This window comes from Trachypithecus francoisi, unplaced genomic scaffold (assembly GCF_009764315.1).
Source record: "Trachypithecus francoisi isolate TF-2019V2 unplaced genomic scaffold, Tfra_2.0 Contig01440, whole genome shotgun sequence".
Lineage (NCBI taxonomy): Eukaryota > Metazoa > Chordata > Mammalia > Primates > Cercopithecidae > Trachypithecus > Trachypithecus francoisi.
Genome location: NW_022681431.1, coordinates 14,210,208 through 14,223,283, shown reverse-complemented (window position 1 = coordinate 14,223,283; position 13,076 = coordinate 14,210,208). Strand labels below are relative to the sequence as shown.

At 48.9% G+C, this 13,076-nt stretch overlaps 1 protein-coding gene across 1 annotated transcript in view; it reads right to left on the bottom strand.

Annotated features, from left to right (window-relative positions):
* The window catches only part of DPYSL2 (dihydropyrimidinase like 2), an 82,168-nt gene that overhangs the window by 22,026 nt on the left and 47,066 nt on the right, over positions 1 to 13,076 (bottom strand). The window contains exons 4-8 of the mRNA XM_033229240.1: positions 11,583 to 11,747; positions 9,256 to 9,317; positions 8,638 to 8,718; positions 7,994 to 8,062; positions 1,128 to 1,248 (exon numbers count right to left, since the gene is read on the bottom strand). Coding sequence (XP_033085131.1) covers positions 1,128 to 1,248; positions 7,994 to 8,062; positions 8,638 to 8,718; positions 9,256 to 9,317; positions 11,583 to 11,747 — 498 coding nt within the window. The remainder of the gene's footprint in view (positions 1 to 1,127; positions 1,249 to 7,993; positions 8,063 to 8,637; positions 8,719 to 9,255; positions 9,318 to 11,582; positions 11,748 to 13,076) is intronic.

Genomic DNA, 13,076 nt, shown 5'->3' with positions numbered 1-13,076 from the left:
AAGATGACTCAGTCATCACTGAGTAATTTGTTCCAGGGCTTGCAGCAAGTCACCCACCAGTGAAAAAAATCCCACAGCCCACCTTGATCCATGTGGATCACATAATACTGAGAAGCAGACACGCAGCCATAGAGGTCAAATGGCTACCTTCCTAACAGGGAAAGAAAGACACACAGACAGAATGACAGAGGGACTGAGAAAGGGTCAAATGAAAGATAAAATGAAACAGAAAACAGGAAAGGAGGGAAGAGAAGTGGAGACACAGAGATGGAGAGATCCCAACAGGCAAAGGGGAAGAGGGGACATAAAAGGGAGAAAGGAAGGAAGGAAGAAGGGGACCCTTTTATAATGTTCATTTCAGATCAGCCTAAGATCCACCATCAAAATGAACGACATGCCCTCAGGCTTTCTGTACGAGGAGAGAACTCCCAAGCATAAAAGACGCAGTGTGATTATCGAAATTCATGCAGTCAGCAGCGGGTGACAACAGGGCTGAGATGCATGCATAATGCATGAGGTGCCTCAGGGGGCGCCCTCTAGAGGAAGCACTGGAAGCTGCCCTTAATCAATTAGTTTCCAGGACCCTTCTCAATGGACACCCTAGTAATACCAGAGACCCAGCCTCAGTTCAGAATGCATCAAGAGAGTTTATCACGCACCAAAACATCTGGATGTGATAGTGTCTGGGGCAAAATGCATCCCCACACCCCACAAAGCTGCCTTACATACCCGGGCAGAAACCACTCCCAGCCTTGGAGGGGAGGTGCATGATGCGACCAAGGATTGTGGGGTGGATGGAAACTGACGTCATCTGTGTCTATGCCTAGTTTATTTCAACCACATCAAAGTAAGTCCAGCTCTTCCACGGGGGCTGGGGTACACGTGCCTGCCCACCCCGCCTTGGCGGGCACACAGCTTTAAATAGATACTAACAAGGCCGCAGCAGTGGAGCAGAGGAGGAAACTGGAGCTCCTGCCTTGCCCGGCTGTAATTAGGTTAATGCCGGAACATGGTGCAAGTGGCCCACTTGGCATGAGGGTCTGGAAAAGGAGCCCTCCCCAGTGAAGAGCCCCCCTCCCCTCCAAACCTGCCCGCCTGCCATCAGCCAGTCCGGCCACAGCACTCACCCTTCTTCCGTGCCTGGGCGATGACCTCGGCAGAGCTTTTGCTCATCACCTTGGTGATATACAGGGGGCAGTTGGTCTGGTTGGCGATGGTGATGGCACGATTCACGGCTTCAGCCTCGACCTGCAAAATAGCAGCAGAGCATGAGAAAGTGGCTCAGCCCACCCCACGAGCCCCTACCTTTATCCTCCACCCCAGAGAGAGGCTAGGATGAAGGCAAGGCTGCTGAGATTCCAAGGTCCTACCCCAGGGGACAATTCGGAGAAGTGCGACTTGCCTTGTGTCTCTAACATTGGTTTGGTTGAACTAATTCCCTCCTGTGGCTGGGCACAGTGGCTCATGCCTGTAATCCCAGCACTTTGGGAGGCCGAGGCAGGTGGATTACCTGAGGTCAGGAGTTCAAGACCAGCCTGGCCAACATGGCAAAACCCAGTATCTACTAAAAATACAAAAAAAAAAAAGCTGGGCATGGCAGCAGGTGCCTGTAATCCCAGCTACTTGTGAGTATAAGGCAGGAGAATCACTTGAACCCAGCAGGCAGAGGAGGCAGTAAGCCGAGATTGTACCACCGTACTCCAACCTGGGCAACAAAGTGAAACTCCATCTCAAAAAAAAAAAAAAGAAAAGAAAAAGAAAACTCCCTTCTGACCCTCCAGGTGCAGGCAGCAAGCCTGTGACATCAACACTGGCCCAGAGTCTGTAAGAAATGCAGATTCTCTGGCTCTGCCCTGGACCAGAGACTCACAGGCTAGAAACTCTGAGGGTGGGACCCAGCAATGTGGGTGATTTTCACACTTACTAACGTTTGAGAACCGCCACACACACACACTGATTGCTCTCAATTTCATATATTCATTCTGCTCCCAGGATCTTGAGTCAAGATGTTCAGTGATGGGGAGTTCGTGCTGGGATCCCATTAAATGCTCATGAACGAAGTCAGCATCACCCACAAAACAATGTAGCCTCACAGGGCTCCGGGAACGGAGCAGGCCCCGTTTGTCTACACCAATGGACCCCTGTGTGTGAAGCACAAACGTGGCCAGCCACAGCCTGGTACGATCTTCAGTACAATATTGGTGAACTGCTTGAGTAAATAATCTGGCACTTTAAATTGGATGTTGCAGTCGGCGTGATGGCTCACACCTGTAATCCCAGCAGTTTGGCAGGTCAAGGCAGGTGGATCACCTGAGGTCAGGAGCTCGAGACCAGCCTGACCAACATGGTGAAACTCTGTCTCTACTAAAAATTTAAAAAAAATTAGCCAGGTGTGGTGGCGTGTGCCTGTAATTCCAGCTACTCAGGAGGCTGAGACAGGAGAATCGCTTGAATCCAGGAGACGGAGGTTGCAGTCAGCCGAGATGGCGCCACTGCACTCCAGCCAGGGCGACATTGAGAGACTTTGTCTCATAAATTAATAAATAAGTAAATAAATCGGATGTTCAGATGAATGATATTTCAAATCCCACATGATGACTATGGAATACCTGATCAGGCAAGACTCCCTGGATCAAGTTCTATCCTACAGAGGAATCACCACTCAGCAAGGGAAGGAGCTGGTAAAATTGTGGAAGGCAGATCTCAGAACATCACTGGCTCCCTCTCCAAATCCCAGCAAAAGGGCTCTGGCTTGAACTCTTGGAGGGGAGGGGCTGGGGCTTACTCATGGCTTAGTATCTTCCATGCCCCGCCCCCAATAGCTCCCAATGTCCTGCCTGGTATACAGCAGGTGCTCAAAAATGTTTGCTAAGCAAATAAATGACTTCGTTTTATGCTCATGGTATTTCAATCTAGGCTGCTCCACAGAACACTGTTATTTTTCACAAGAAATAACGGAGCCCCTGTAACTGAATTGGCTACCTTGTCTCCACGGAGCTTGGCCAAAAGATTAAGCTCTGTAATTGCATTAAGTGGTAATCTAATTTAGCAGAGCTGAGACAACTTCATTCACATTTGGCCTTTCAGGCATCAACTATGTGAAAAGGGATGTCTAGAAATCCAGAGTCCAAGCAAAGGGCTCTTGAAAAAGCTCATTAAACACCCAAATGTTTTTCATTCCTGAGACAGCTGAAGGACAAGCCCTCTCTCTCCACTTACAAGAGAGATGCCTGTGGTGCAGCAGCACCAGGCGGGGGCAGGGACATCTTGCATGGGTGTGAAGTGTGAGATGGACTCCACTAAAACCCTCAGCACCTCCCAGAGATACAGGTGACTACTCCGTTTATTGTCCCAATATGGGGTTTCGCCATGTTGCCCCAGTTGGTCTTGAACTCCTGGGCTCAAGAGATCCTCCCACCTCGGCCTCCCAAAGTGCTGGGTGACAGATACGAGCCACTATGCCTATCTTTTGATTTTCATGATGAGGCAACTCAGAGAGGGAAATGACCTGTCTAGGGACACACAGCAGTGTCAGGACGTCTGTCATTCTCCAAGGCATGCTGGAAAGTGCCCATCCCTGTGAAGGGTTCTTCATTATCCTCATCTCCAAGTCCCCACCCTCTTCCCAGACATCAGTCCTACAGCTCAGAGCTGCTGTCAAATTCTATCCCTTCACTCACTTTCTGTCTACTTCTTTCTCCCTGCCTTGTCCACAGTCCCTTCAGAAAGGATCTCTTTTTTATTTGTTTTGCATCCCCACAATGCCAGGCACTGCCCGGCTCGGCATGCAGGCTCAGTCGCCACTCCTCTCAGCCACAGACGGTTCAGTTCCAGATGTCTGCACTCTCTAGTGTCCTTTCCAATCCTCTGGGTTGAAAACAAGGGAAAATCCTACTGGGTGGTCTCACATGGTGGGTTGGGAAGAAAAGTCTAGTGGGCTAGGAACATGTTTGGAAAGTTCAAATCCAAGAGAACCATCATGCTAGTGATGGACAGGTCAGCAAACGGCAGGGAAGCTACACTGGGGTGTGTTTCATTCCATCAGCGGCACCTCCCCAAGTAGACTGGTAAGCTCAAATTCACACAAAATCGATCCATACTGTATTCTCTTTATCACCCACACAGGGTTTAACACACAACAGATCCCTCTTGACAAACTCACCATGAGAGGAGACGTCAGGTGGCAAGTGCCTATGGGCTTGAGTTCTAATCCCGCTCTGTCACCATTCACCATGTAAAACCCTCTGCATCCCCCTCCTCGCCTCACTGGGCTGTCACATGGGTAAAACCACTCAGGGCCTGGCATACAAGAGGGGCCTCTAAATCAGCTGAAAAACTGCTTCCCATACTGGTGCATCCCCGGTTCTGCCAGCCCTCAAGGAGACTCCGTAATCAATTGCTGGGGATTCTGAAGTTCTCAGTGCAATAGCTGCTGGGCCTAATCATGTAAAAATAGTTGCAATTTCTCTGGTCAAAATAGCAATGATATGGTTTGGCTCTGTGTCCCCACCCAAATCTCATCTCAAATTGTAATCCACACATGTTGAGGGAGGGACCTGATGGGAGGTGACTGGATCATGGGGAAGCTTTCCCCCACACTGTTCTCATTGATAATGAGTGAGTTCTCATGAGATCTGATGGTTTAAAAGTGGCAGTTTGCCCTCTGCTTGCTCGCTGTCTCTTGCCACCATGTAAGACAGACCTGCTTCCTGTTTACCTTCCACCATGATTGTAAGTTTCCTGAGGCCTCCCCAGCCATGCAGAACTGTCAGTCAACTCAATCTCTTTTCTTTATAAATTTCCCAATCTCACGTATTTCTTTACAGCAGTATGAAAATGGATGAATACAAGCAACCAGAATAACAGCTCTCTGAGAGCTTTTTCGTCTTCAGTAAAGCCAGGGCCTTTCTGTCTGTGTTTGTGTTCTTCTCTGCAGAAAGCAGGAGAAAGAAGGAATGCAAGCCCCTCAGAAGGCTCTAAAACTTAGACAAGAGTGAGGGTCTCAGCAGGAGCATCATGTAGCATTTGCAGAAGTGGCATTTGCTTTTCTCAGAAGACATCTTCTCACCTCCTTATACAGCTGGTACATGGCAGGCAGAGGGAGTGGCTTCCAGTCACCAAACGGGAAGAAACCAGGAAACTTTCTAAAAAAGCCCAGGCCCAGGTGTGGATTTAAGCTGTGTGTGTGTACACTGTGGGAGGGGTTGAGGTAGCAGGCAGGACACTGTACTTTCTAGCTCTCCGCTTTGATAACTGGGCAATCACTTAACTTCATGCTTCCGGAGTGTCCTCATATAAAGACAGATAACCAAGGAGCCCACCACAGCACAGCTCTGGTACCACCACACGTGGGGAGTAGAATGTAGTAAATGGTGCTCCCTGGATACAGCCATGCACACTGCATGACTGGCATCCCCTGGAGTTGTGCGAAGGAGATGCTGTTGTACCTCCTGCACAGGACAGTTACAAAACTGAAATGTGGGCCATGAACACAGTGTCCAGCACATGTGAGCACTAAATGAAGGCAGCTTTGAACAGGGCTCACATGAGAACTGTGTCAGCCCTCCGCCTCTCCTGGACTCTGCATTTCCAAGGCCCGATGCCAAGACTGTTTCAGGGCTGAAGAAAGGACCAATTCCAGGGAGGTCAGAACTGAAGCGACCATGGCTTATGCTGCCATGGTTTAAACCACCCGACCAGTGGATCCTGGGGAATCTGGTGAAGGCAGTCACAGAAGCCGGCCCAGAAGGAGAAGTGAAACCACAGAAAGGAACCCTTGACGTGTCTGCAAAAGTGGGATGGTGCCTGCAGAGATGTGTGCAAGCATATATGTGCATGTGTATGTGAAAATGTATATGTACACCTGTGCGTGTCTGTGCTTGCACATGTATATATGTGTATGTAAAAATATGTGGGTACAACACATATGTGCATGTCTGTGCCTGTGCACATGTGCGTATGCTAAAATGTGTCTGTGTGTACACGCGCATATCTGTGCCTATGGACATGTGTGTATGTATATGTGTGTGAATGTGAGTGTGTGCATGTGTGTGTGCTTCTGCACGTGTATCTGTGTGCACACAAATGTGCATAAAATCAGCCTCAGGCATGTTTATCATTGGCTGATGTTAGCTTGTTCTCACCTGCAAGCTGTCCCCTGGAATCACTGTCCACCAGCCGCAGTCTCAGCATGGGGCTTCCCTCAGCTGACACAGTTGCCTGCCTGTCTCCCTCATCCTCGGGCCAGTGCCAGGCCACCCTTTCAGCTTTTAGCATGCATGAGAAGGCTGATAGCTACAAAAGGGCCTGCATCCCTGGCCTGGAGCAGGGATGTGCAATCCTGAAAATGTCATGGCTTCCGTCCTGTCATCTGGGGAGAGGAAAATGTCCTCAGGGCCTCAAATGGTACTAAAGGTGTCTTGGAGCGTGCAGTTCTGTGTATCTGCCTCTGTGTGTGTGTGTCTACGTGTCTGTGTGTGTCCATGTGTCTGTGTCTGTATGTGTATGTGTATGTGTAGGTGTCTGTCTGTGTGTGTCTAGGTGTCTATGTGTCTGTGTGTGTGTCTATGTGTCTGTGTGTGTCCATGTGTCTGTGTCTGTATGTCTATGTGTATGTGTATGTGTAGGTGTCTGTGTCTGTGTGTGTCTAGGTGTCTATGTGTCTGTGTGTGTGTCTATGTGTATGCATGTGTGTCTATGTCTGTTGTGTGTCTACCTGTCTGCGTGTGCCTATGTCTGTGTGTACATGTGGGTCTACGTGCGCATAGGCATGCAGCAAGAAGGACAAAGCGTGGACCCTCACTGTGTGCAAAGCATTCCGAGTGGCTCCCGCTCTCCTCTTTCTGCCTGTCTTGATTCCTTTCTCCTCTTCTAGCCTCATCCCTTCCCCTCAAGTCTGAAAAGATCCCAACCCCCCGTGCTCGTGCACCCAAGGCAGCGCACAGATGGTGCCTTCGCTCCCGAGCCCTCCTGAATCCACTGCCTCATCACGGGGACTGGCTCCCCTTCCAACCTGGTACCAACAAGACCACGTCCCGAACTCAGGGTGGCGGCACGGTGCTGCCACTCAGCGGCTCAGGCCACAGCCCTGCAGGGAGCTCTTGCCAAGCTCCTCCCTCTCGGGCTTCTGGAGCCTCCTCACTGTCACCCTCCACTCAGGCCCTTGGTGATCTGACCCCCCTGCCCTGCGCCAGTCCCTTTTCTGCCACTTCCTCCAATAAAGGGGAAAGCCTGGTGGTTCCCTGGAGATTCCCCCATGGCATGCTTCACTCAAAGCTGTGGGCTGCTCCCTAGTCAGAGTCCCTAGAGCCCGACATCCAGTCTGTCATTAAGGAGCCAACTTCTGAAAAGCATTTCACAGCCACCAATTCTAACTGATGAACACAGGTTCTCCGTCACCTAAAACATGCTCACCCTCCCTTGGAACTCACACACCTCACCAAGACGGTGAGTCTCCACCTTTGAGCCAGCACAGGCCCCTGCTGTGAATCTTCCCTCCACAAGTTTAAAAGATTCTGTCTACCAAACTCTGCGCATCATGTGATAGCTTGTACAGGGTTACCTTTGGAAAAACTTACAATTCCCCATATGCCTTCTAGGCATTGAGAAGAGCTTTTCCATCCTTCCAACTATGCTTTGGTGAATTTCGGTAAGATCTTGGAGACCATAAGTCGTGAACCTCTAAAACCCAGATTGCAGGATGCCAATGAAGAACTGTTTGTGTCTATACAAGTAAGGGCTTGAAGAATTACAGACAGAAAGAGGAATCTTCTGGCCAAACAGTCCACACCACCTTACCCTCAGGAGCAATCTAACACTTCACTTTGCCTGTGTAGACAGACTGACAGACACACATGTGACCCACAGCTTCTCAGAAAGACCACAGTCAGCATCAGAGAAGCCCCCTTCTCAGCAGGTAGGAAGCGGGTTCCCTGCGGCTCTGCGCAGTGTCCAAGGGACACTGATTCACGCATTCCGCTTGGTGGACGTTCACCTCCTCCGGTCGGCTCAGCACATGTCCCTCAGGGCCTGTGATGCCCAGATCCAGGATCCTCTGCTGCTCCTGCAATGTTCAGAGAAAGCCAGGCTGTGAGGCAGAGTGGACTACACACAGCTCTAATGGCACAGACCCGGGCACGCAGTTATTCGGGCAAGACGGAAAATTACCACTGCCGATTGTTCTACCCTCATCCCAAGACCTCATGAAGAGAAGGGTTCGCTGCCCTGTTCCCAATCCCACCTGAGCAGGATGGATCAATTACAGCCTCCCAAAACCATTCAGCTGTTCCCTGGGATGCTAACAGCTGGTGCATTTGCAGCCCTCAGTCACAGTGTAAAATGCCTGTGTGTGACGTGAGGGTTCCCGTACCCCACCCAAGGCAGCTGCATTACAGCACCGAGAGAAATGGCCTCTCTCTGCAATGGTAACTGACTTAGATGTTCCGTGGGACACACGGAGAGGCACGTGTGTCACTGGCATTCACACCATGGGTGAGACTGAGCAGAGCTCCAGCAAGGGAACACCAGGTCCCTCTGCTTTTCCACCCTGGTGTTAAGCTACAGGTGTTGCCTCCCTTTCTTGAGCCTGCCTCTCACCCTCCAGGTGATGAAGAAACGATGAAAAAGAAAGTCCTGTACCTCTGCAATGATGTCGCCATTTTCTGCATGGACTTGGGCTATGGCGCCAATATCCCGGATCACACTCAGTACTTCATAAATCTGAGAGAGAGACGAGGGTGGGATCAGAGACAGGGACTTCTATCTTCCTGTTCACAAAGACAATCATTTCCCTGCCAGCAGCATTTCTGGGGTGAGAAACAGGACACCTAGGCTAATTCTATTAGCCTGGCTTTTTCAACACGACCGAGGGCAATGTTTCTGACCACATTTGATGGAGAAAGACCCCTCAGAAATTAACAGAGGCAGTACAACTTAGCAGGACGTGGACCAGGAGTGAAAAGCTCTTGGGTGACACCTGGCTCTGCACCAGGTTTGCTAAGGAGGTTCTGAGTGCCACTCCCAGACACGCCATGCTGGGCAGAGTCTCAGATCCAGGGTGGCGGAGTGGCAGCACTGGGGGCTAGGGCACTGGGTTCATATTCTCTTTCGAGGCTCAATTACATCAGTAACTGCATCCACCAGCCACTTCCCAGGAAGCTAGGAGACATGCACACACTGGAGACTGCTTTCTCAAACAGCCACAGCCTGAAGGTACCAAATGTCAGGGTGCCTCTTCGGAAAAGCCAACTTTCTTACCTGGCAATCCGTTAGCTGGAAGCGATCTTTGAAAGCCATGTACACGAGGAAGGAATTTACCCCTAGTACAGACAAAACAGAGAGGTGGACTTGTAATAGATAAACCAAATAACCAAATAAGGAAATAAGATATATGTATGTGTGTATACACGTGTTTGTGTGCGTGTTTCAGTACAGAGAAAGAGAGAGGAGAGAAATGGAGACACAGAATGGTAAAGGAAGCAGAGTAAAATATAAATAACTGGAGAATGTGGGATGAAGATGCACAAGGATGCTTTTCAGTATTCTTATAGTTTTCCTGTGAGTTTACAAGTATATCAAAATTAAAAGTTGCCAGTATTTGCACATCCATGTTCATAGCAGAATTATTCACAATAGCCAAAAGGTGGAAGCAAAAATCAAGCCTCTATTAACTGATAAATGAATAAACCAAACGTGGTTTATCCATACAAAGGAATATTATTCGACCTTCAAAAAGGAAAGACACCCTGACACATGCTATAACATTGAAACCTTAAGGACATCATGATACGTGAAATAAGCCAGTTGCAAAAGGACAAATACTATATGATTCCACTTGTATGTGGTCCCTAGAAGTCAAATTCACAGACAGAAGGTACAACAGCGGTTGCCAGGGACTGGGGTGAAGAAGAGTGGAGAGTTAGTGTTTAATGAGTGAGTGTAGTGTTTTAGTTTTGCAAGATAAAGAGTCCTGAGGCTGGAGGGTGGTGACGGTTGCAACAACATTATGAGTGTATTTTAAAACACTGAACTACACGCACACTTAAAAATGGTTAAGATGGTAACTTTAATGTCATATTTATTTTACAACAGTTAATTTTTTTAAGCTGCCTCCACCAAACAAGTCTGTTGCGACTGTAAGAAGAAAATGAATTAGAAGTTTCTGCCTATGAAGAACTGTGATAAATGTCTTTTCTTTGGCAGACAGACTGCCTTCATGCTGATTTTTAAGAAAATGATTTTTTAAGTAAGAAAGGGTCCATTAGTTCAACAAGCAGATGTCGCAATTCTCATCCTGGCGTCTTGGAGTTCTTGCCTCCCCAGGCACCAGACCAAACATCCCTGCCCAACATTCATCACAATTTCAAACAATTGTCCTGACAACCTCACAGCCTTGAAGCTTAATTCAAGCCACCTGGGAGGTGCTGGGAGCTGCCTGAGTTAAATGCCTCTGTACATCCCGGCCCTTCTCCCGTTGCCAGGCAACAGTTACCACAGTAACCCTCCTGCCTGGTTTGGAGCAGATTCAGTCTAAGTATCCACAGTTAAACCACTTGGAGTCTCTGCATGCTCAAAAGTGAGAAAAGTCAAAGGTTACCTATTTTCTTTTATGTGGAAGCTTCATGCTGGAAAGAATCTTAGAGGACATCCAGTCGAAGACCCTCATATATGAGAAATGTTTCAAAAACTGACACCCATAAAATTTAAGTAATTTATCCAGGGTCATACAGTCTGTGGAATATCAGAGAAATAAACCCAAGACTCTTGCTTTTCATTCCGGGGCATTTTCTATCATTCTAGTGCCTAGAGATTTCCTTCCTGCCACGTCACTCACAGCACATGGTGCTTCTGAGCCTGGAAGTCCCAGGACCCTAGAGCATTAGGTGCTTTCCTGAACGCTAAGATCCAGTGAGGTTAATTTGGTCTCTAGACAAGCCCAATGAGACCCAGGAAGACGATGTGGCCTGGCTCTTCCCCCCAAACCCCCAAGGTCCTTGTTGACAAGAGTCCCAGGGGCACCTTGAGGTGGTAAAGATTCCTCCCGCCTCTCTGTAAATCTTCCCAATCCCTGGAAAATTGTTCTCCAAAATAATTCTAGGGAATGGAAAAGGCCTCTCAGGTTGTTACTCAGTTTTGAAGTGTCTCATAGCCCTCACATCTATCCTAGATCCACCCAGGTTTGTAGGAAGGGGCTGCCCAACACTCTCCTGAGACTGCCACATCCTCCCTATGTATTTGTTATCTTTTGAGGGTAAATCTCTCTCTCAGCAGCCTCAATTCCCTACCCTAGCTAGAGACCACAGTGCCCACAAACCAATGAGCTGCGAGCAGCTGTCACCTAAGAGCAGATCCCAGCAGTAAGGCTCATCTTCTCTTATCAATGAAGGCTTATGTTACTGCACTGAGTAAGGTCACCTCCAATCAGCACGAGCTGCAGCCCAAAGCCCTCTCTCCTTCCCAGGGGCAGGCATGGGCATGAGGCGCAAATGGGATCTGGAAGCATGATCACTTTCTTCTCAGGGCTGTGCCAGTTGATGGACTGAAGCAGAAACATCTGCAGAGGGCATTGACTTAGTGCCACCTACCGTGATCCTTCACAAGCGCTTCCATTTCCTCCTGGATGCCCTTATGCCACTCGCTGATGTCCACGTGCAGAGAGTAGTCACAGCAGGACTTGCTGTCGGCCCATTCCCTCCACTGGTCAAAGGCAGCGAGCAGGCTTGTCCCAGGCTCAGGAACAACATGGTCAACTACAAAGAAACAGACATGTGTCGTCATCACCAAGAGCCTCAAGGGCCATGGGCCAGCAGGTATTTTCCCACTCGAACCCTGAAAAAGGCTTATTGGGTTCAAAATCAAGATGGTGATCTCTACCAACAGCTTCCAAGAATCCACATAACCCAGCTGATTATCCAAGAGGGAGAAAGCAGAAAGCAGAAACTTGGCATTGGATGATGTCTCCAGCGAAACCACACATGCACTGCCCAGATCTGATTTCCCAAAACCCCTGAAAGCTCAAGCGTTGGGTGCATTTCACGGACAACGAGTCCTTATGGACAACGGCAGTGTCAAATGGCCGGGGAGCAGCCAAACCCTTCTTTGTGTTGAAAGCAGCTTATGAGACGCCCCCGCCAGACGGCAGGGAACTTGAAGGTGCTGGAGCAGAGCCACACAGACTGGGCCTTTCAAAAGTTCCCGGGCATTACCTGCTCTCTCATTACCGCTCACATTTCTGCAGCTTAATACCACTTTGTAATTTAAGGGAAATCTTTCATCTTAAGAGTTCAAAGTGTTTTTAAACTGCAGTCATTGTTATATTACTGTGGAGGTAGGCTGATCTGGAAGACAGAGGACTTTGGATGCAAGCTGACCTGAGTTGGTTTCCTAGCTCCATCATTCACCGCATAGTGTCCTGGGGTAAACTCCTTAATCTCCACTGCCCTAATTTCTGTGCTGCTTTAAAATGGGGATAATATTACCTAGCACATACATTTGTTATGAGGATTAAAGGAGACAGCATATCTATGAATCTTATGTCATTCCCCGATTTAAATGCTCCAATGGCTTCCCCCTGCCCTTCAAGTCCCCAGTAAGGTTTGCAAAATCCTGACCAGTGTGGCCCTGGCCTACCTCTATAACATGACCCTGAATCATCTCTCCCTGGTACCCTGCTCTCCAGCTACACAGGCTGTTTTTCAGTTACTAAAATATCTACCTGCTGCCTCCCACCATAGGGCCTTTGCAGCTGCTATTATCTCTCCTAGGTCTTGGAGAGCTCTCGCCCAGCTGACATGATGGCAGGAGGATTACCAGGACTACTACTACCTGTCTTCCGCACACAAGCACTAAAATACAACTGAAATGATTTGTCCAAGGTCAAATCAAACTTGTGCAACAATAAAGATAAAAACCAGGACTGGCCGGGCGCGGTGGCTCAAGCCTGTAATCCCAGCACTTTGGGAGGCCGAGACGGGTGGATCAGGAGGTCAGGAGATCGAGACCATCCTGGCTACACGATGAAACCCGTCTCTACTAAAAATACAAAAAACTAGCCGGGCGATGGCGGGCGCCTGTAGTCC